The sequence below is a fragment of the Taeniopygia guttata genome, chromosome 1, assembly GCF_048771995.1.
Source record: "Taeniopygia guttata chromosome 1, bTaeGut7.mat, whole genome shotgun sequence".
Taxonomy (NCBI): Eukaryota; Metazoa; Chordata; class Aves; order Passeriformes; family Estrildidae; genus Taeniopygia; species Taeniopygia guttata.
Genome location: NC_133024.1, coordinates 29,884,114 through 29,908,206, shown reverse-complemented (window position 1 = coordinate 29,908,206; position 24,093 = coordinate 29,884,114). Strand labels below are relative to the sequence as shown.

At 41.3% G+C, this 24,093-nt stretch overlaps 1 protein-coding gene across 1 annotated transcript; it reads right to left on the bottom strand.

Annotated features, from left to right (window-relative positions):
- Positions 1–1,595: 1,595 nt before the first annotated feature.
- On the bottom strand, positions 1,596–22,750 carry LOC101233449 (DNA dC->dU-editing enzyme APOBEC-3G). Its single transcript, XM_072928340.1, has 9 exons — positions 22,536–22,750; positions 18,696–19,096; positions 18,054–18,169; positions 9,218–9,326; positions 8,663–8,920; positions 7,229–7,256; positions 6,476–6,864; positions 5,193–5,311; positions 1,596–2,225 (listed from the first exon to the last, which is right to left on the bottom strand). Exons 1-9 carry the CDS (start codon positions 22,733–22,735, stop codon positions 2,199–2,201), a joined length of 1,647 nt encoding a protein of 548 aa, XP_072784441.1. The 5' UTR covers positions 22,736–22,750; the 3' UTR covers positions 1,596–2,198.
- Positions 22,751–24,093: the final 1,343 nt, after the last annotated feature.

The following is a 24,093-nucleotide window of genomic DNA, read 5'->3' as shown; positions in this document are numbered from 1 at the left end:
TTGTCCCTTCAGGGGGTTTTCAGCCTAGATGTATTTGTGTCCAGCATTGTCTTTGAGTGTGTCTTTCAGCTCTCCCTGGTGCTGACCCTTTAGCATTCCTTTGAGCAGAAATGTCATTATTTCATCACATATGTGTAAAATATTCACAGTGACGGAAGTCAGATTTGGTTCACAGAAGAAACATGAAGGGACTTGGCAGAGAAGAGACCCCTCGTTCAGACAATGTGAGCAACGGAGAGCAGAGTCCCTGCTGGGGAAGGAGAAAGTGAGTTGCTGCAAGCACAGAGGTCACAGCGAATGGGGAGGCACCAAAGGGTGGCAAGTACTCTGAAGGCTGCCTTTGGCTTTTAAACCTCTCATACGCTTCTGTCTTAGGCAGGTTTCTCCTGAGGCTTCCAAACCCACATCAGATATTGCTAAAACTCCATTGCTGCTGCTGCTGTTGCACCCAAGTTCCAGCTCAGGGAGGGTGCTGATGTCTCCTCACTATAACCTTGTCATTAATTCACACTTAAAAACTATCCCGCTCTACAAGCTGGCGCAATGTTTTTACCAGTCCGGAGGGCCAGAAGAAGATGAGAGCAGACCAGCTGCCTTCTGTGGTTACCTTGAAAGGCTACCAGTGTGGCAGACCCACCTCTAGGCTTCACATGCCAGTAGGGGCACAGCAGAGATACAGCAGATTGCAAATTCACTCTGGCAGACAAAACTAGTGTGAAAAACTTCACTGGGCTGACTTGGAACTGGCAAGCTTCCAAGCAGACCAGAGAAAGTTTGTCCTCTTGCCTTCAGTGGAAAGGGCTGAGCACTGGGCATGAATGATTATGGACCCTGCTGTACTAAGCTGCATGTTGATCAAGTGATTTGATTGCTCCTGAAGGAAACAAGGAGTAAACACTATAATCTCCAGAAAGCCAGCATGTGACATCCAGTATGAGGCCCTGGACAGGGAGAAGAAAACTTTAGCTGTGCTATACATTGTCAGGAGTTGTTTTATTTGACTAACGTAGGAGACACTTCCCAGCCAGATGTGCTCAAACTTAGATACACTCCCACACTGTGGGGACTGGAGCTGCTTCCTCAGCCTGCAGCTTTTCTGGCTGCCTCAATAGTCTGCTAAACATCTGGAGATGTTGGCATGGCCAAAGGATGTTATAAGCATAAATAAACTCAAAGAGATAGGCACAGTTCCCACCAGCCCCTGTCTTGTTCTTCAAGTTATCATTTGTGCATGTTGTGGATCACAGCATCAGCACATTCCCCAGTGGGATCACACAGTGGGTCTCCTGCTTGAAGAGGTGGGGAATGGACATGGAGCTCCCCACATGATTAATTCAGATTATCTAAATTATTTGCTGTTCAAATTCAAAACTGCTGCAAAACCCAACACACCTGTATCTTCTTTTTGCCTTCTTCCAGTAGAGAGAGCTCAGAGCTTTCAATATCTCCTACTTCACCATCCCACTCTGTGTTTCCAGCTGGAAAAGCAGAGACTTTTTACTTTGTTTCTCCATTTGCAATGAACACCTATGTCTCCAGAGTGTGGAATTACAAGGGAAGGTTGTCTACCAATGAGCTAAACAAGAAAAGCAAAGTTTCCACAGTGTTGACATCTTCCCTTTTATTACACTGGTTTTACAGTCATAAATAAAGTTTACACTCATAAATAAAACATTAAAATTAAGTATTATTACAGTATTGCATAAATACTTTAATAATATTAAATCTATTCTGAAACATACATATGTAGCCATAAAAGTAATATTCATAAGAAATTATGAAAGCAAGAATGCATGGCTGATTACTTCTTTGGAACAGATCAGAGCATGAAAAATGTTACAAACTGGCCTCTCAAGAGGACATTTGCAGAATACGATCACAGAATCTGCAGACGTGGAAGACCTGATTATGGGGCATGGTCTCCATCCCCACTGGACTCTCAAACAGGTCTGTAAAGACCAGAATGTCCTGGTCTCTATATCATGAGAGCATCATCCAAGCTTCCTGATGGCTTCTCATGTGTTCCTTCTGTTCTGTTCAATACTTAGCAATGCTCAGACAGTGATAGGAGTCCTCTCTGGTGGCAGCAAGAAACTTAGCAAGGCTGCAGAAGAAAAGACTGACAGGGACTGGCTTTTCTGGTCTTGTATTGATTCACAAACTGATCTTGAAAGCATGGTGATGATGCCTGTTAGCATTCAGTTTGCCAGAAGTGGAGGAAGCCCCTAGGAGGAAGAAAAAAAATGTTAAAAATAAGATACCAAAAGCTTAAGCTGTCTCTTCAGCATGATAGAGAATTTGAAAATAAAGCATCAGTTCCAGGAGATCACTCTGATCCTCCTTCAGCGTGTTAAATAATCTCCCTCGAGATACATTTTTCCAGACAACGGGGTAGCACTTCATAATTTACTGTGCCATGTATGCCAGAAAGTCTGTAGAAACACAGATCATTTAGAAACAGAAACATTTAAAAGGTGGCAACTTGCACAGCTGAATGCAGGGGAAGGGGAGTTGGATCTTGTGGAAAGACAGATTTTTGAGGGCATTAGAAAGGCCTCCCCAGAGGTGTCTAGAACCACACCACATTTTCAGCATGGCTAACTCCAAGGCTGGATCTGACAGCTCAGAGGAAAAGTTCTCAGTGTCTCCCAGGATGGAGGTAACAGCCTCTCCAGGTTCCCACACAGCACCATTTTCAGGGGAGAATTTCCTTTTATCCTGTTGGAATCTCCCTCATTGCAGCTGGTGTGTGTTACCTTGTTTTCTCTCTGTGCATTGAGGAGAGTTTGGCTATGTCTTTACTGCTTTTATGTAGTGGAAAACTGCAGTTTTGCACTAAGATGCCACTTAGCCACCTTCTCTATAGGTCAAGGAAAGCCTGTTCACTCAGCCTCTCTCCTGGAAGGGCAAGTGCCCCCATCCCCTGCCCTTTGCAGGGGGACTCCACCAAATCCCCTCTGGTTCCTCAATGTTTTTCTTCTGCCCGGGAGGCCAGGGCTTGATGCATGTGAAAAATGCATATTTTATGATTGGCTTTTCGTAAATGTTACAATGAATATTATGTGTGTAATGTTAGAAAGTTATGCTGTATTAATTATGTTAAGTCATGTGTTAAATATAGTTTTAGGTTACAACATAATATTGAAATAGAAACTCTGCGGTGTAGGATATTTTTTACTAGCTCAAGCAAGAGATGAGATAATCAAGAAACTCTTCACACAGAGCACACAGAGATGACAGTGACTTGGGGCCCAGGAAGAGTTACAACCTCCTTATCAGAAAAGATGAATATTCTTCCACCTTCTCTCCATCTTTATGGAATCACCAGGATTAAGGGGAACTTGACAAAAACCAGAAAAGTTCTTAATTTGCAAGGAATTTATGCATCATGTATGAGATATATAAATATGCAACAGGCTATTGCTTTTAAGGTTATTCCTTTGTTCACAAGACATGCTTTTCGTGACTTAGTGTCCGAGAGCATCCAGACGTCTGTAATTCTTTGCTTTTTATTTTCTTGTAATTGTCCTAATTCTAAATTTTATTACTCTAATTGTATTACTATTTTCATAACCATTTTATTATTATTATTAAACTTTTAAAAGTTTAAAAATCAAGTGATTGGCCTTTTTCACAATGCAACAGTGTGTATTTCTCTGGAGCACTCACTCACCTCATTACACCGCTGCATAATTAGTACAATGGGGCAGGATGTTCAAAAGGGCTGAGCACACAGACATTCCCATTCCTTCCGTGGAGGGCTGGTAGTTAGTCAGAGCTATTGAAGATGGGCCCTGTTCACCTTATTTGAGGAGTGGCTTGTATTTAGCTGTGACAGCAGAGCAGTTGAGCAAGTGCCTGATTTCCAGCAGGCTTCCCAGCCAGCAGGACTCTGCAGAAATCATCAAGGTTGCCTGGCTGGAACAGGCAATTTGTTATCTGGCTCTAAAACCAAGACCTGAAGGGCAGATTCCCCTTGTGCTGCTGTACTGTACGGGGAGCTGTGCTGAGTCAGCACGGCTTGTCAGCACTCGGGAGCACTTCACTGACAGCTCTGCTCAGCTCCTGGCAGGCATCACACCATGCACCTGATCGTGCGTAAGCTGCTAAATTATTTAATCATCTCGGGCCTTAGGAGACTCAGAAAGGCTGAAAGCCAAGGGGAAAATGTCTCCTGAACCATTGCATTGCATAAAGTACTTTGTTAGATCAGCTGATTGACTGGACGTTACTACTGACTGTGTATAGCCTGTCATCTGAATGTCTTACTCAGACAAGAAATGGAAAGGTCAGGTGTTGAGGTACTGAAAGTCCTATGTAATGTTTGGAGTGGATGGAGCTGAAATGGAGTGTAATGTGTACCTTTTCCTCAGCCAGAAATAAATCAAGGCAATCATAGCATCATACAAACAGGTTAGGTTTGTGTCTGTGGCTCTAAGTTCCTGTCTGTACCATTTTGTGTCTGTCACTCTAAGTTCCTGCAAGTGGTTTTGTGCATCCCTTCCTCCACCTCCTGCCATCCCTTCTGCACAGAGGGATCAGTTCAAGCAAGAACTGGCTTGCCCCACAAAGGGTGGCTGAGCCCCACAGTTTACCCCAGTCCTGGTCTTCTCTCCTTTTCTGTAGAACATTTCCTCATTCTGAGTAGGATATCAGGCTGTACAAATAACTTCTGCAGTTGTACGGATTGCAAGAAAAATGGAAAGCAGATCTTGGTCATATTATACTCTAATGTGTAAACTCTGATCCTGAAGGTAAATCCACCCATCTGGGCTTTTGAACTTGCTCAGAACTTAACTGAAATCCATGACTCTGCCTTGAGGCAAAAAGAGAATACTTGAATCATAATTACAGAGCTGACGGAGCTTTTGGGGTCAAATAGCTCCCATAAGCTGCAAGCTAATGAACTGGTAGCTGATTCATGCAAAGGGTTGAAATAATTTCCTTAGTTAAAATCTGAGAGTACTGCTAAATCTCTTCTCTGCGCCTGGCCACAAAGGCACAATGTAGCAGCATAGTTCTCTGGCAATCTCTTGCCTTCTTGGCTCTCTGCTTATGCAGCTTCAAGACCATGCTTATTTTTCCTACTATCATTTCTGCTAACACCATTGCTGGGATCATTCAAATCTCCTTTTCCTTGGATTTTTTGCATTTATTTTTGCTCTAGGTGTTTTCTTCAGGTGTCTACTTACCAAAAATATATGAAAGAGTTCTGTGCAATTAAGAAGGAAGTATACAGTGACGTTCTGGGGACAATAATCATCTTCTCCAGCTTGGTATGCAACAAAATTTCTCCAGCAGTATCTGTAATCTAAGAAGAGAGATACCCAATCACTCTTGATGAAAGGATGCCCAATTCTTTCTTCATTAACATGTCAGTGAGTCATTTGTTTCTCAGTAAGAATACAGTAAAGGACAAAAATACTCATACAAGGGGTACACAAATAACTACACAAATAAGTTAGTGGAAAGGGGAACCAAAACTCTACAGAGTAGCAATATGTCTAAAAATGAATTGCCAAAGAGAGAAATTGATCATTGTGGTGGCTTGGGCAACCTTTATCACAGATAGCATGCTCTGGCATAAAGCCAAGACAGAAGGAATCAGCAAGTGCCAGGAGTGAAAAGGGAAGTGGGACATGCAGTCAGAGCCGGTCAGGTTCTCCTTTTGGCAGCTTTGTGCTTGAAAACACAGCTTTGGTAAAACAAGTTGCTTCAATCATTAATCTGTCTGACTTATTCCAATGATCAGGGAAAACCTGGAGTGAGCACTCTAACATTTGGCAGTTTCATATTGACCTTAGTGTTGACAGTATGGTCAGAGCTTCTGTCAGTGCTCTGGTGCTATAATCCCAGAGATAGTGCCCCCAATACAAGTAATGTCCTTTAAGATTACATTTAGTCTGGTGGGTTTCATAGCTCCACATTCCAGTGGTAAGTATCCACACAGGTGCTTGAGGTTCATCTCTTCAAATATACATTCCTTACATTCCTTTTTGTGAGCTGCTTCTCTATTTTTACAGCCAAGCATCACCAGGCAAGCAAGATACACACACAAAAAGGCAAGACATGTGCAAGACACATCTTCTGTGATGCATCATTTGAAAGTGTCCTTTAGACAAGTTTCCTTCTCTTCTCCAGCTAGCAAGGGAAACCAGTTACTTGATGCAGCTGGCAAGCTGTTCTACATGTGTATTGTAGGACGGACAGGTTCTGTCTTGCCCAGGATTTTACACTGCATATAATGGAGGTGCAGATAGCTAGAGAAACGTCCAACCCTCCATGTTCAGATTTGGCAAGAGGAAATGACCGTGCTGGTCCTGCTGCTGTACAGGACTGGGGAAGAAATAAGGCAGAAGAGAATGACATTTTTGCACTCACTAGTCCTCCCCAAAGCCAGTCATCACCTGTGTTACAAACTAAGAGTGCACACAGAACTTTCAATCCACACTTAGGCAAAGAGTAGCTGGGTTACCTTCAACATTCATGATACGTATAGTGACTCCGTTCATATTCAGGTTGCGGAGACCTTGTCGGTTGCGGATATCGTGGTGCTTGAACAGCTTGGCTGCATATATTACCAAGGTCACATTAGGGTGTGACCTCAAGAAATCCAGAATCCTTCTGGAGCACTTTCCACAGGGACTAGTTGAAAGGAACCAGGTGATGGAGCAAGGGGTTTGTGGCCTGTCATTGAAATGATTTTCCAGGAAGTTGACTTCAGCATGTTGTTCATGGTTGTTCAAGCACCAGTTCCTCCAGATGGAACCTCTTCTCCACCTGATTTCATACAGCAGGTACACCACCCGTCCATGTTGTCTGGGCGAATAATTCCTTTGGAAGTCTCTTGGCTGTATCTTCCACCTGGAGAAGAGTACCAGCAGCACTGTGATCCCAGCACTTCTGTGATCCCAGCACGTCAATGATGCTGGACTCCCACTCCCAGCTTTTCCCATCAGAAATGAGCAGCTTGAAGAATGTTGTGATTTAGCGATCTAAAATTGGAATTTGATGAAAGCTTCAGAACACCCCCAGCACCTCCTTGAGAACTGTTGGGTGAGTAAGCAACCTCATCGCCACTCAGAGATCAGCACCAGTCAAAGCAGTAAGGCAACTGGAAAAGGAAGATTGAGGAAAGGGATAGTAAGAATAAAACAAGGCACAAGGCTGTCTCTGGAAATTGCCAAGTAGCTCAGGCAGCAGTGAGTGACAGAGCTACATCTCTTACCCTTGGGTGTTCTCTCTGGATGAGGGACCTGTGTAGAAAAGATTTGTGAATCACTGACAATAGCAGGTCAGAAAAAAAAAATTTCCTCTCCCCTTTCTGTCCAGACTCCTTTCAGTTCTATACACTCCCTTACAAATCTCTTTTCTCTAAAAGAGGTCAATAAGTAATCACTGCACAGCAGGATAGGCACTCTGGGATGCCGGACATGTGGATTCCTACCTGGAAGTTGAACTTGATGGTTGTTTAAAATATTTTGTACACTAATCCTTGCTCAGTTTAGCACATTATGGTTGATTGTGTGAACACTCAAGTTTAAATTCCCTGATTTCAGCAGTGTTGCATCTGCTTTTCCCTGACTAATCAAAGAGCAGAATCAAATGTCTTATCCCTTTAAAACTTCCAAATCGCTTCTATGAGACAGGCAAAGCTTAAGCCATTTTTTCATTGATACTCATAATCCTGGCAATCTAGACAAAAACATTTCCACAACCAACTTTCCATCTTTACTTAATCTGTAACTTTCTAAAAAACTAAAAAAAAAAATCAGGAAAAAAATACTGGTATAGAAAGGAGGGTAACAAATACCCTCCTTTAGAGGGTAGCAAAACAGACCTGCCTGATTATACACATTTTATCTTCCAGGGTGGCAAGCAACTTTGACCCCATGATTTATTCATCCCTTCCAAGCTGAGGGTCTAGAGGAAAACAATTGCAGGTGATCAAGGCTACCTATTTATTTGAATAAATAAATGGTGGTAAAAATCCACCAATAGGAAACTTAAGGATCTAGGAACCATCATTTTATTTGGTAAATTTTTTTAAGTGTATATAAAATTAAAATAATTAATTTTATTTTTCTTTTTTGTTTTATGAATTATACATAATATGATAAAGATTTCTCTTAAAATTGAGTTAGAATTAAGATACTAAAGGCATTTTTCTTCAGCTTAGGTCTTGCTGATGAGAAATTCTGAATTATACAGAGTAAAATTACATTTTACTATTAAAAAAAAAAGCTTTCCACTTCAACAGAGACAAGATCAACTGCTTGCACAGACTTATTACTCTGATTCTTTAGGAATATTGTAGTTATTTACCACAATGAAAATAAAATAGATGAATACATAAGCTAACTAAATTGCTCCATTCTCTAATGCCTTTGATATACCTTTCCTCAATAAAAGTTCTTTTGGATTTTGAATTCTTCTTGCCATACCAAGGTTAACAAAATTATATTAATATTTTGAAGCTGGACCCAAGACTCAAGATACAGTAATGTATTCAAAGATATAAAACACAAATCCACATCTGACTCCTGTGTATCCTCATGCCAACAAAACACATTTGTGTCTACACTCCAGTCCTTTAGATACAACTATAGTAAATATCTTGATTATGGAGAAATAGGCCTGCCTTTCACATACATGTACTTACCTCTGACACTGACAGCAGCCATGGGTATTTCTGGATTTGCTTCTTGCTTCCTGGGAGACTGGTGTGCCTTTATAAGCCTTACCTTAGTTTCAGTTTCTATTCCTGAATCATAATACTGATCTTTGGGCCTTACTAATGCTGCTGATTCGCTGAGTATTTCCTCATGGTGACTTTCTCCACACTTACTTGCACTATCCTGCTGGCTGAAGCTGAAAGCAAGCCCCTGACAGCAAAGAACTGCAAATGGGGGTGATCCCACTCAGAAATGGATCTGGCCTTGAGCACAAGTTTGCCTTCCAGAAGATGGAATTGACAGGTGAGCCACTTCTTGCAGTGCAGACAGAAATCACATTTCTTTTTAAACTCTGGCTCCAGAACAGAAAAGCAAATCTTGTCTAGTCACCCCAATGTGACAAGAGAGAAAAGCACCTACACAAATGGCACCAAGCCACATAGCTGTGGCATGGCATGTCACTTTTCTGACACCCAGATGCCATGAGGAAGTTGAATGGAGCCCAATGGAAAGAGGTAAACAGAAGACATCATGCGCAATACCCGTGAGTCTGTGGAACTCCAGCAGGTGATGGTGGTTACCACCATTTCCCTTCATGGGACTTCTGTGGAGTTCCAAGGACCACTCACACCCCCTTGCACCTGAGTCCTCCTGTAATCAAGGAAGAGACTCAATGTGTGTGACCACTGAGCTGTGGTCAGTGACTGGGCAGCCACTCTCAGGCTGACTCTAAGCAAACTTCCCACCCTCCAGGAGAGTTTGGCAGTGGACACCCTGTTGTGAGGGAACATCCAGATATTTTTGAAATATCACAATTGAGAAGATCTCTGTACTCATGTGGACAGGAGAGCAAGACCTGAGCTATCTGTGGAGTATCTGCAGAAGCTAATGGTCATTATATCAGTTCACTGATGCAAATAGAACAGGCATTTTCCAGTGCCCTGAGAAATCTGCTCAGCATTATGAACTGGGCATTACTTTACTGTGATCAGTTCTGTAATTCTCACAAGATGCAGTAAAAGAATATTTCCCATTTAATATGAAAAATTACTGAAACAATGCTGGTTTCTAGTGAGAAGCTTTTCCCTGACACACCCAAAACTGGCTTGCAGAGGAAAGGGGTTACAAAAGAATTCTTCACATGGCTTAGGTAGAATCAGTCTCTGTCACTGTTTTTTCTGGTTTTGTGACACAATTATATTTGGCCTGATGCATGATGTAGAGATTGCCTTCCTTGGTGCCAAGCCGGATGTGGGATTTTAAATCTAAGGGAGTGATTTATTTGTATTCTCTGCAGCAAGCTTTCAAGTATTCTATTGTCAAAAAGTATTCCGTTTTCTGCCAGGGCAGAAAAAAACCCAGAAGTGTATATGAATGGTGAAGTTCACAGGGAGCAGTGATTCAAGCAGGAGCACTGGTTGTGGCAGGTCATCAGGCAGTGCCAACACAGAGTCTGCCCTCGGGGCCTCTTCTGCTGCAAGGTCACTCCTCACTTCTCAGCACAGAATTGTTCCCTGGTGGTTGCATTGTTTCATACTATAGGAGAGTGAAGGGGAGCAACTCAAACAATCAAGAGATTGTTGAAATAAAATCAGGATTGGCTAATATGGTTTTGAGTTCGTGGGTGTGATTCTCAGTGAGAGGAGGAATGCTTTGGTGCTGTAGCACTCCCTTCACTGCCCTGCCCTTACAGTACATATTTATAAATAAGCAGGTGTGAATTAGGCTTAGAGATTATTAGTCTGATCTGCAAGGAACATCTTCATTAGCAGCAGTAGTTCCTGACAGAAAACCAGCAACGTGCCACAGAAAGTGGAGAAAGAAAAATGTCCAAGCAATGAATCAAGGAATCAGCAATGCAGCATTTTCAGGTGTCTCCAGGAAGCTGAATGTGCTATATGAGATGGTGGAAAGCCAAAATGGAAAAAAAAAAAAAAAACAAAAAAAAAAAAACTGAAATATTGCTCTGTTAACCTAATGTGAGAAGATAAATACCTTCCAAATTCAGTAGTTGCTTTAACCCTAATAAAATCAGGAAGTCAAGTGAATTTTCATACTTCTAGAAGAACTTGCACATTCTGTTTGTGGGGGCCAGGCTTCAGTGAGTCAAGAGGAGGATGATGACCTTCAGAAAGATCATACAACTAGGTGGGAAACTTGTTCTTCAGTTTTTATGAGCAACCCGCAGTAATCCAGTATCCCTTTAAATTGTTACATGCCTGTAGCAAGGGTTATCTATATAGGTGGAGTCTTGTATTACTCAAACAACTGTGGTAAAAATTTTTATTCTACTTCTCATGCAGTTAATTATGTCCCCTTACAGAAGCTGCTTATGGTAATGTAAGAAATAAATGTGGAAGTGGTTTGTGATGTTGAGCTGTTGGCAACATCTGAATATATCTCAACCACTCCAGCAAAAGGATTTTTTTTTTTTAATAACCACCACCCTCATATGTATGCCTCATGAACCTGAATGCATTTTGGAGGGACATACACAGCAAAGGGTATGTAGAATGGTGTAGAGACAATTACTCATGCCTCTTTTAAGCACCAGGTTCCTTAAACCCTCATGAGAATATTCCCTTTGGTGGTAGTAGAGATGTGCTGTGTACATATGACCAGATTCACCAGGGAAAATAATCTAAAAGCATCACAATTTCTTCAGAACATTTTACAAAGGGCCTTCAGGATGCACACTGAGTGACAGAGAGGTGGACAGAGCATCAGGGAGCTGGGTCCCTTCAGATGTCTCCCAGGAAAGAGACTGCAGCAAAACAGGTCTGCAGCATGGCTATTACAGAGGTGTTGTCTGCTGATGTACCACTCCCTTTTCTCAAGCATCTTTTAGCTTATCTGACACTCAAAACCCAAGGCAGGCGTCTGGTAACAAATGGGGACTGAGACAGTGTTCTAGAAATGGAAATATGTGGATGAAATTAGCTAAGATGGACAGGTTAAAGGAGAAAGAGAAGCACAGAAGAAAAATTAAATCAGACATCAAAGAAGATAAAAAGGGACAAGGTTTGAATCAGCTAAGATCCTAGTCAGCAGATCTCTGAAGATTTTGTAGGTACTGAGCTTTTTATTCTCTGGCTGGATACTCTATTGGAAAGAGGTGAGAATCACCAAGTGGAAGTTTGGAAGCAGAGAGAAAGGTTAAATTTAGATGTGACAAAAGCCTGGGGTTTATGCTACAGAGGCTTAAGTCTCAGCCTCCACTAACAGCCCGCCTCCTGGACTTAATTTGAAATGGTAAATCCTGTGTTAGTTCAAGTGTTCCACTGCTGACACATTTGACAGTAAAAGGAAAATCCACTGTATGTTTACTTGGATTTAATGGAGTTTTCTCAGTAGGTAGCTATATTTTTTTCTGGAAAGAAAAATCCCACAGAGCCTTTTGAGATTTATTCTGTGACCTCCATATTTAAAAAGGGCCAAAATGTGTTTAAGTATGAGCCTTTACGTATGAAGTCACACTCATGAAGATGTTTACAGATGTGTGTATGCACAATAATGCAATAATGCATATAAAAACAAGCTTGTAGATACACAAATACTCCTCCTTGTTAGCATATTACTTTGCAACTCTGATAAGCACATCCACCCATGACTCTTTTATCTCTCCCAATACCTTTGCTTTCATTTTCTCTGCAGTCTGCACAGCATCACCATGCTTTACCGAGACTTGCTCAGCCTCTGTATGTGGAAACCGAAACACAAGAGATTAAGATAACTGGTGGCACCCTGCCACCAGTGAGTTTTACAAGGCTGACTCTGAGGAGTGAAGTGGAATGGCAGCCAGCCACAAGGATGTGCAGGCAGGGCTCTGATCCAGGCAAAGTGAAAAATAATTGGCTAGGGAGAAGGATTTATCTGCATGCTTACTTCAGTAGCAAAACATCCTGATATCCTTGTAATATAATTCTTTCACATTAACTGGTGAGGTTGTAGAAATCAAAGAATTTCCCAGCTCATTAAAGACACTTCATGAGGAGTCAGTGTGGAAAGAAAAAGCTGCAAGTGAATGTATCTGTATTTTGGAATGTTTATCTGCTCTAAGCAGTCCTTCTACAGTCTTCTCACACTACTTTGAGTCACAGAAGTTCTATATATTTATCTTTCTGATTTTGCTTCATTTCTGTGTCTTTGTTTCAATGTACACACTCTGTCAAAGCACGAAGCAGAACAATAAGTACCCCAAACCCTGTGGGGATTAGTGTCCATGTCCCGCTTGAGAGCCTGAGTCAGTCATCACACAACCTGCAGAGCTTTGAATATGAGAGGGACCACATAACTGGGTGGACTTCACTTGAGAGAAAGCAATGGTTTTCTATAAGTTGTACAAAGGAGAGTGTTCAGAGAAGCTCTGGGAACCTGCAGCTCTGAGATTTTCTTTTCCAGGTACTCAGGGATTGCTATGACAACAATATATTGTTAAACTCTCTCCAAAATTCACCTGGAAAATGTAGTTGTCATGGGAGACAAAACCTCCATCAAAAGCAGAAAACATCTACCAGGACCAGGCATTACAACCATTAGGCACCATCAAGGATGGAGTTAATTTTCTTCATTGCAGTCCATACTAAACATACAGTTCCTGGGCCGTCTGTGGGTGTGTGTCAGTGGAAACACAAGTGAGGGCAGTCAAGATAACCAATTTTTTTTTCCTCTTTAGTCCTCAGGGCCACAAGAGGCACAGACCATAATAATTCTTTTGTTTCTTTTCTTATTTTTTAATTGTGAAAACAATCTGGGGTTCTTCCTTGCTCATGACCTTGAAATGTCACAAGCTTGCTTTGGACAAAAGCTGGTTGTGATGCAAACTGGCTCAGCATGGCAAGACAAGATCAACAGGACAGTGTAAACACAAGGAAAATGAATCTTGGCACAGAGAGGGCATCAACAACCACCCCCAAAGCTGCTGGGGAGGTTTTACTGTGATATCCTTTGTTTGGCAGCCTGTGCCAACAACTAGTTAGATTGCAGACTGAAAGGGAAACACTTGGTACAGATTATAAATTTTGTTCAGCAGTTTCACATCATCTGTGTTTCTCTTTCCCACCCCCAACAACTTTTGTGATCTGCCTCTTTAAAAACATCTTAAAAGCACAAGTGGTCTCCATCTTGTGGCCTAGTTCTAGGATGGACTTGCAAATAAAAATAATTACTTACTTCTTTTAACCATCTGAGAATAGATGCTGAAATACAATGATCATGGGTACTGTAATTATCATTCCACCGTCACACGTCTTGGTGAATGGAGGATTTGCTTCTGTGCAACAGAGCATCTGTGGACTTTTGAAGCTGAGTTTTAAACAAGTGCTGCTGTTGGTTACATGTTAGAGCTCCCACTGAAACAGTGGAAAATCCTCTTTCTAGGCTAGCACAGTCTTTCTAATGCAGACTAGTGTTTCAGCAAGAACTGACACTTACTGTGATTCGTTGATCAGTTTAAAACAGAGACAAGATTCTGGAATTTTCGGCTCCAGTAAACTGTGGATGCACATGGCAGGACAGGGTGAAACTAGTCCATATATGGACACTAAAGGTGAGATGCAGGGCTCCCAAATGCAGTCATTGTGGGTATTGAGGCAGTGGGACAGATAATGACAAACCACAGCTGGCCAGGATTGTCTGCTCTCTGTAGAAAACAACCCCTGTCACTGCTAGATATAGTACCTGGACTGTGCTTTCTGTCCTGATGAGGCCTTTTGTGTGGTTTTAAGTTCACTTCTGCTCATCTTAAATCGTGAGGTAGGAAACAAGGCTATCTGAGAAGCCAGCAAGTCTCCAGAGATGCTCCTTTTGGCATCCTGCCCATCTCTTGCCAGATGATGGGCCCTGGGAGCCCAGGACCCCAGTGTTGGCAGACCAGACTGAGGGGATGACAAACCCTGAGTCAATTAGAGCTGGTTCAAGAGCAGCTGCCCGAAATGGGTGTGCACAAATCTGTGGGGCCTGACAGGGTTCATCCCAAGGCTCTGCAGGAGCTGACCAACATCATTGTAGAACCTTGCATTGTTTTTCAATGGTCTTGGGAGTCTGGATAGGTTCCAGGTGAAGTGGAAGATGAGTGTTGTTCCAACATTTCAAGAATGGTAAGAAGGAAGACCCTGGTAATTACAGGCCTGCTGGTCTCACTTCAGTGCCCAGTAAAGTTATGTGGGTTATTCTGAGAGACAATTATCAGGTCCTGAGAGGCATGTCCTGGACTACCAACTCTGAGGTAGCCAACATTTGGAATAGCCTTGGGCTAAATTAAGACAAAACACCTCCAAGTAACAACTAGAAAGTTTTATTTATAGGCTGCAGCAATTACAACCATATTATCAGTTCAACAGCCTGTAGCAGCAACAATTTAAAGGTTTCTGAACAGCCTGCAGATTAAACCTTTCTGAACAACATGTGGCAACAGTGATCTCTGGGCAGCCTGTGGCAGTAGTGAGATAAAATTTTAAGCAGAGGGAGAAAGGAAGAAGGAAAGATAGAAAAACAGAGGTAGCACAAAACAGACCTAGCCTTGTCCAGATTCTAAATACAGAAAGATGAATACATGTTTCACCAAAGAAAGGATACATGTGCCGTATTGCTAACAGCACTTTGTTAGTGGGGCTCAAGGCCCATTGTTCAGGTCTCAGTACTTCGCCTTCAGGATAAAATGTCCAGCACACAGCAAGATAAGGCCATGGGGCTCTGGGGGAGCAGCTGGCTGATGGCTCAAAAAGTTACAGTAAATGACTATACATCAGACTAGTGACTGCCACCACTAAGGTTCTTTGGGGCTCATTTTTACAGCCAGGGATCTTAAACATTCTTATAAATCATCTCTGTGGGAGAATCAAATGTAGGAACCAAAACGAAGTAATCTTGCCAATGATATTAAATGATATTAAACTAGGAGGATCTTTGGATTCCCTTGAGGGTAAAGAGGCCCTGCAGAGAGATCTGGATACTGAAGAGCTGAGCAGTCACCAATTGTATGAAATATTACAAGAGCAAGTGCTGGATTCTCCTTGGGACCAGGTAATCCTGCAATTTATGTAATCCTGAAACCACTGCTCAGTGATAGGACTGGTGTAAATGGAATGAAGCTGCATTAGTGGGTGTTCAGCCTGGACATTAGGAAAAGTTTCTTCACTCTGATGTCAGAAACAAAGCCCAGTCCTCTAAAATTTTTAAGTTTTAATAAATGATAATGGGAAATAATCATAAAGCAAAACTTATAGCATACACTGGGTTCATGGCCACAGCCAGGCATACACACCTCTTCTATCTGCAGTCTTTTATAATGTTACAGTTGTATTACTTATTCAGATGATTTTGCAGATTTATTTTGGGCTGGTTGACTACAATCTTGCTTCAGATTTTTGCAGCATTTGCACAATTCAATAGTTGCAGACATGGGCAGTGTAGGGTGGTCTTCTGATGCCATTTTAAGCTTGGTACTCTTCCTTTATGGTTTTCTGCTCTTCACTTATGCTATCTTGGCTATACATTTTGCAATAATAATCATATCTTAAAATACACCTTTCACAAGCCCACTTACATCTGGTAAAAGCCTTATTTCCCCTTTTACATTGCCCACAAGCAATTACAAATTTTACCACACTTAAAAGCAATTTGAGACTTACACTAATTATCTAAAAACAATTACTATTTTGTAATTCAAAAAAACAAATTATAGTGAAAGTCAACTACTACGTAACTGTTTATAACATGGATGATGATTTTAGTCATGTTTAGTTTTAGGTAGTCATGCGAGGAGAAGAACTTAATGATCTTTTGGATCCCTTTCAACTTGAGATATTCTGTGATTCTTTGATTCTACAAATGAAGACCCTGAAATGGAAATAGAAGTATGACATTTAGATCCTCCAATTGCACTTTAAACCTGCTGTGATTTGAAACATAGCAGATGCAGTCTGTTAGTTGTAGTAGCCCAAGATGTTACTTTTCCACATATGCCATACAAAATGGATTTCCCAAAAAAACAATGACCCACATAGCTGTAGATTTCTTTCACTCTCGTTCACTAAAAATAGAATTTGTGAGAAAATTCTAATAAATTGAAATCAAAATGCTGAAGCGCTTATATTAGTTTTGCTAGAATTTTTTAAAATATAGTCCTTCCCAGCCAAGGAGGTGGACATATTAATCCAAGCCTATTCTCCAGGGCCACAAACTTTCAGCAGTGTTGTTGAACGCACCTTTCTCTCTCCTGCCTTTCAGGAGGTCTGGCACAAAACAAAAGCAAAGCCTGAATTTTCCCAGGGCACAGAAATTCTGTTTTGAACAGCTTTTCTCATCTCTATACCCTTCTATATACTATACCCTTCCAACCAGCCACAGAAGTTACTGAATGGAATTTGGAAGGGTCTTTAAAGAAGTATGCAGAGCCCAATAACTGGGTGTCAGGTATGTCAGACCACTGCAGACATTGAGAGAAAGGGGCTGAGTAGCACCATTTAGCAAACTGAAACCCATGCTCAGATCCAGGTTAAAAAGGAATCTGGTGGAGGGCTTCTGAGATGAGACTGGAGTTCCAGGTAAAAATCAAGGAATTTCCCACCCTGGAACACAAAGGAGAAAAACTACACTCATAGCTTTTCCTTCGTAGTATTGATGCCTTTTTCAACCTAAAAATGAAACCTGAGGTAATTTTAGTGTAGGAGGTAATATAAAAATGCATTTTTATTTGGAGGCCTCTAGGGGCATTTATGGAAAATGTCCACAAAACTCCCCCCACACGAGGTGAATATCGTTTTGATTTGTTTTAGGAAATTAGCATAATTGATTAAAAGCTTTAATGAGGAGGACAAGTGATAATGCAACTCCTCCCCCCCCCCCCCCCCCCCCCCCCCAGGTCAAGTTCCTTCTCTGGAGCCCTCCCCTGGTAGTAGCTGTGTTTGTTTATGAAAATGTATCTCAAAGACCTTGTTGTCAACCTTGGTTCCCAGGAAGGACCAAGATAGGCTACAGGCCTTGTACCCCTGGGGCTTGGAGCTCTGGAATTTGTTTTGTCTTCCTGCCTAGGGAAAGGGCATAGAAAAGTACTGAGAAAACTAGCTAGAATACAATAATAGGCTGCAGAGTTCCAAATATATAGGCAAAGAATACAGAGAACATTTAAAAGAAAAGAAGGCAAAAACCAAGATGGCATCAATATAATGGAAAAATATCCACAGTGCTTCTGTCCCAGTGGGACAGGATAGTTCCCATGATTTTTAGTGCATTACTTTTCTCAAAAGCCTGCTGCAGTACTCTTTAAAGTCCAGCTAGAGCTACATGTGAACAAGGGTTTCTTTTCTGCTCTTTACAGCTCAGTTGCCCCAGACTGCAAATAATTTCATGTGATGCCCTCTATCTCTCAGAGTGTACCTGAAGGATATCGTCCAGCTGTGAGCAATTCCTCTTTATCGCTGATTCAAAGTTCTCAGGTGAGAAACGATAGTAGACACCAGGTTGTATAAAGGTCTCCCAACAGTAATTATAGTCTGGAGAAATAAAAGCAAGATAATTAACCTGAGTTTATTCAGATACCAGAGAAGCTCAGGGAACAAGATTTCTTAAGCTCTTCCTTGTGTCATATCACAGAGACAGCTTGGCCATGGTCAGCTGATGGATGCTGTCTACTCCGTATTTGGAACCAATTCACTCTGGGCAATTTTTTTCCCTCCCTTAACTGCAGAGGAGCCATTCAGCCAGCTTTATCCCAGCAACTACATTTAGGACAAGGGAGAAGGACCATATGCCCCATTCACTCAGGAGTGATGTAAGGATGGTATCTCTAAACAAAGGAGAATTTTCATACAGATCTGGATGCTGATCCCTCTTCTCCTGCACTACTTAAACATCTCTTTTTTGAGATGTGACTCTCATTCACTGCATGGTGATGGCTGCGCCCCCAAAGAAGCTGAGTAGACACAGGGCACCATAGAAGCAAGCCCATACCCAATTCACCCATGCACAGGGTTCACCAGCTCACCCCTCCCCAGTCCCACAAAGCATGGGAAACCTTACCTTCAGCATCCATGATTTCAAGGGTTACTCCTGGCGAGCTGGCAAGCTCCCTCAGGCCTTTGCGGTTGCTTGCACGGTCTGTGTAGTAGAGCCGTGCTACGCGTATGTTTATGTTCACATTGGGCTGCTCCTCCAGGAAATCCTGTATTATATCGCAGCACTCCCCACAGGGGCTCCAGGACAGGTACCAGGTCATGTCACAGATATTGTAGCTTCTTGGCTCAAAGATTTCCTCCAGGAAGTACTTTTCCGCATGGCAATCTTTACTATCATCATTTCTGAGCCAGTGTTGCCAAAACTTGTGACTCCCACGCCACTGCAGCTCGCAGAGTAGGTATGTCTCGCGTGGATAATTGTGGGGATCAAAGTGTTTTCTTAATGCCCTCTTAGATATATACATGCTGAAACAGAAGAGAAAATTCAAGGAATTACTGGTTACAACTTTGTTTTCGGTAGTACTCCAGTAAAAAGGGGGAAGGTGGAGGAAATCAGAGGAGAACTGAGAAGGGCAAAGCACGAGACAGCAACAAAAGGAAAACCAGGCACCAGGCAGGGTCAAGGAACTAAAGGAACCAAACACTGAACTGTTAATCCTCCCCTCATCTACAGCTGCATGCAAAACTTTACCACCTCCCCCCTCCCTATGCCTGTCCTCTTCCCCATCAGTGGGAGTATCTCTAAAAGCTCTCTATATTTTTTGTGTGTCAGACATTTTTACAAAGCTCCCGGGTAGCTCTTTTCAATGTAGGGAGCTGTTGTGAATTTTGTAAAAACTAATACAAAAAAATAAAAGAAGAAAATAAATGCACTGATACACTATGAAGCTGAATATTTTTCCTTACTGGATTCTCTTGCTGTTTGTACTTTCATAATGATTAGAACAGTCAGTACCATCCTACATGAGAGAAGAGGAAAGAAGTGCTTTATGCAAAAGATGCCACTCCCAAGATGGAAATTTTCTGACTTCAGAAAGGACCTCTAAATATTGTCAGTTAAGGAACTCTACAAAGACTGACAGTATTACTTTTATACTCACTAATTATCCATTATACATAAATAATGAAGTCTTCAGAGGCACTATGTAGCCTTTGTACAATTGCCTAATATAGAGATTTATATGAGAATGCACTTCAGATATATGTTTTTCCACATTAGAATAATACACAGTAAATCTAGTAGACAACTGATCAGATTCTGAAGAGAGAAGCCATAAGCCTTTAAATTGTATAGACTAGTAATTATTAGTAACAAAAACCAATAAACAAACAAAAACCAAATCAAACCAACAAACAAAAAGCACAACAAAAAAGTCGCAAACCCCCCTAGTCCCTCTGAACTAGGGACGAATGAAATGTTGCAGAAAAAGTAACTGTCACATATTCTTTATCTGCAGGACTTATCACCTCATTTATCTGAGTAAGTCAGAAGGCTTTGTCTTCTTACCCTGTCTTCTTCCTCATCCCAGCCTCCTTCACATTAAAATACTTATGCACACAGACCAGTTTATAAATCACGTGGTGTGTCTCTCTTTATCTTCTCCATGTAAACACCATTTATATCAACCAAAGAAACCACACATGCAGATTTATTTATCACACTTTCTACTGAATTTATGTAAATGTAATAATAAATGTAAATGTCACCAAATGTTTAATTATGGCACAGGAATTACTATTTTATTATTATGCATAATTCCTTTAGTAGGTTGTTTAAGAAAACACTAAGACAAAATTGAAGCACAGACTCTAAGCTTATGCTTTCTCATTTGAGGTGTTAAAAGAGATGCCCTTTTTCTATTTGTATTATGTTATTTGGAAGTTAATATCCATTCGCTTAAATGTCTGTAAAACTCAATTTTAGGGAACATATATATATATAATATAACTATATCATATTTTCACAATAAATATATAAAATATGTGACTAGTTGAAGTTCACCAAAGAAAATTCATTAAACTCCCAATATTCAACCAAGTCAGTTAATCTAATTTTTACAGAAGATACCTTTAAAGTTTTGGAAAGCAATGTGACAAGAGATTACAGAGATCTGATTCGTTCAAAGGTTCCCATCAGACTATAACACACAAGTTCTTAAGCACCCTCTTCCCTATGTTTTGGCCATAAAATATTGCACTCTGGACAAGCTATTGCAACGGGTGTCCTGTGTTCAGGGACATAAAGCTATTTCTTTAGAACAATCTTGAAATACACTAATCTTCAAGATTACAGACACTTTAGGGATGTGTTGAGACAAGTGAAATTTACGGTGTAATCAACTTAGTAAAACATTAGGAAAAGTCTGTATTTTTATTAATAATAGCTACAGCTGTTACTTGCTATTCTTAAATAGTAGATTAGTGAAAATTTAAACAACACTACCAGAAGGACAAATGAGAAATTTTAAAACCATTATAACACATTCACATACTATAGAATATATACAGAAAGGCAGCATTCATTTTTCTCCCCAAGTCAGACAAGAGAATACTTAAATTGTGAGCTTACAGATACATTGCCAAAATTTATGCAGTCACCTCAGCTCTTTTTAAATTTTTTTTTGTAGTTATCACCAAGTGTCCTTCCTATTCAGCGCTGTTATGCATGGTAGGCACATAGAGCCTAACTCAAAAAAAATCGATCACATAACAGCTATTGATACAAATATGAGACAAAATTCATACTCAGCAAATAATTAAAGATATAAAGAAGAAAACATTATTCTTTTTCTTTCTAAATCAGGTTTCTCAGTCTCATAGAGGTGAATTTGTAATCCTTTCAGAATCTGAGAGCTGCAGAGAAACGCACTGTAAAGTATGACTAATAATTCGAAAGGTGGATTGTACCGCAGAATGTTTAGGGGAATTAGGGCAGAAAACGGCAGAGGGATGACAGCCAACAGAGCTATCTCCTAGACTTTATTTTCTTTTTTATTAATATGCATCTGCTACGTGCATTAAATGTGCATTAAGCCTTGAAGATGTATTGACCGATTACAAAATACATTTTAAAATGTGTTATTTATGCATTTCCTATTGTATGGTCCCACCATCCGTAACTTGAACAGGAACGCAATGAGATTATTTTAAAATGTACTAATTTTCACAAAAACCAGCTCCTAATACGAATATCTCTTTTACTAAAACTGCGTAATAAACTGCACCATCATAGCTATTTAATAATTTTCCTTCCTTCCTCTAACACTTTTTATTAGAAACTATTTAAAACTCTGCTCATTGCAAGATAACAATAGTAACAATGATAATGTCTAAAAATACATTAGCATAAATTTGTCAAAACTCCTTTAACCCACATTTTTTTTGTCCCTCGCTAATGCTCTGCAGAACCGAAGCGCTTCTTTACTAAACTTTGCATTAAAGCTTCCCCCTCCCTGGAAAAGAAAATTATCTGAGACACTTTATTTTGGGTGATAACAGCTGTTTCTGTGATATATAAGGAAGAGGCATTTTCGGTTTCTGCTGCAGCCCAGCGTCGGGCGCGCCGGGTCCCGCCTCAGCCCTTCCCCAGCGTCCCCATCCTCCCTGCGCTTTTGTCAGTACCTGTTGAGACTCAGTTGGTCTATGGCTCCCGGGACAGCTTCTAAAGCAGCGGGAACTTCCCCGCCAGGCTCAGACCCCCGTGCAGCGCCTCGTCCACTGCGGCTGCCCTGGGGACAAATTCCCGTCCCGCTGGGTGCGCTGCCAGCAGCGCTGCCCTCGCCCTCCCCCGGGGCCGCAAAGCGAGCGACGCCCTCGGGTCCAAGCAGCAGCAACAACTCCGAGCTGAAGCTGGACTGCTTTTTTTTTTTTCTTTTTTTTTTTCTTTGTCAGCTATTTCTTTTACCCTCTCATCTTTCTCCTGTACATGGCTTCTCCTTGCCCGGTGGACTCCGCTGGCGCTGTCCTCCTCTCTGTCCCTGCTGCAGAAGCGCGCCCAAACACAAAGCGCACCCCTGAGGCTCCGCTGGCACAGGATGATGAAAGAGGAAACAGGAGAACTTTGCCTGACCACAACTGGTGCCTCTTAATGACGTATCCAAACATGCCTGCCCCCAGCAGTGTTCTCTCCTCCTTTCCTCACACCTTATCTGAGCTGCAGTGGGGCCTGATGAGTCTCCAGTTTAAAAACATAATAACTGAACCGTCTCTTTGAAGCCTGCTTCTAAGTTTTGAACTGATGATGACGCTTCCTTGGCAGAAAAATGTGATTTGCTCTTCTGTGTAGGACACCCCTCTCAGGGTCGCAGCTGCTCAGACCTTCCCTGAAACACCTGAAGCTCAGCTCAGTGCAAAGCATGGCGGTTCTGCCTCGTGTGTTGCCAGATCTTTCCATGCTGTCACACCTTTGTCAAAGATGAAGTGCTGTTAGAAATGAGATGCTTGACTCAGCCAATATAGCAAGCAGCAATTCAATTTATTAATTCATATGGTAACGTATGCACAAAGACAGTGCTGGGTACAGTGGTGGGGATTTCCCCCTACAACTGCGTCCCGATTGTTGGGCTTGCTGGTATTTATTGATCATGTTCATTCATATTCATAAGCTTTTCCCAGTTTCTACATGGGCTTTCAGCAGTTTCCATTTCTACCTTTTAGCGTCACAATTCTATACTTTAGGATAGTAAATCTGTGATGGTTCCTTTCCAGTTTCCATACTCTATTGTGTACATCCCAGGATGTGTGTCCAGATAGTGGGGTCCAGCTTCTATTTTCTAGGATCATTAATCTATGGTAGTGATGTCCAGCTTCCCCTTTTGAAACCATTAATCAGCAACCTTGATGTTCATCTTTTTTCTCCAGGAGCTTGGAATAGGGTGACTTCCCTTTCTGTTTAAATTCTTTATACATTCTAAAGCTACAGTTTAAAATCCTTAGTACTAAGCAACATTCTAAAGTTATAATTCAAAAGTTCTTATCGCAGAACAGCTTAAGACTTATAATTGTTATTTGCAACCAAAAGATTGGTTCAAAAGCCTTCTTCCATGCTTTCCTCAGTTGTTTATTAGAACTCATCTTTATAACTGTCCCATGGCCGTGTTTCACATGTAATATATGTTATGGAATAATTCGTGCTTATGTTAAACATATATATGTAATAAATGGCGCTTGTACGAAAAATCCTTAAAAGTTTTAAACCACAAGCTGCAGCTGAGGAAAGTTTGGGAAACCACAAATGGCAGCAAACAGAAAGACCTCATTTACAAGTGAAAATGTGTGGCTCTGTGTGGAGATGGGCCCTTTCCTGCACCATCTAGGAGACGCCCAGTGATGAATACCTAGGAGATATCTGCAGATCAAGATAGGCAGAGTCGTCAGGAACCTGGTCAGGAATATGCATCCCAATACCAGGTTCCCTTAACTAAACATCAGCATTCATTACTTCCCAGAAACGGCCTTGTCCA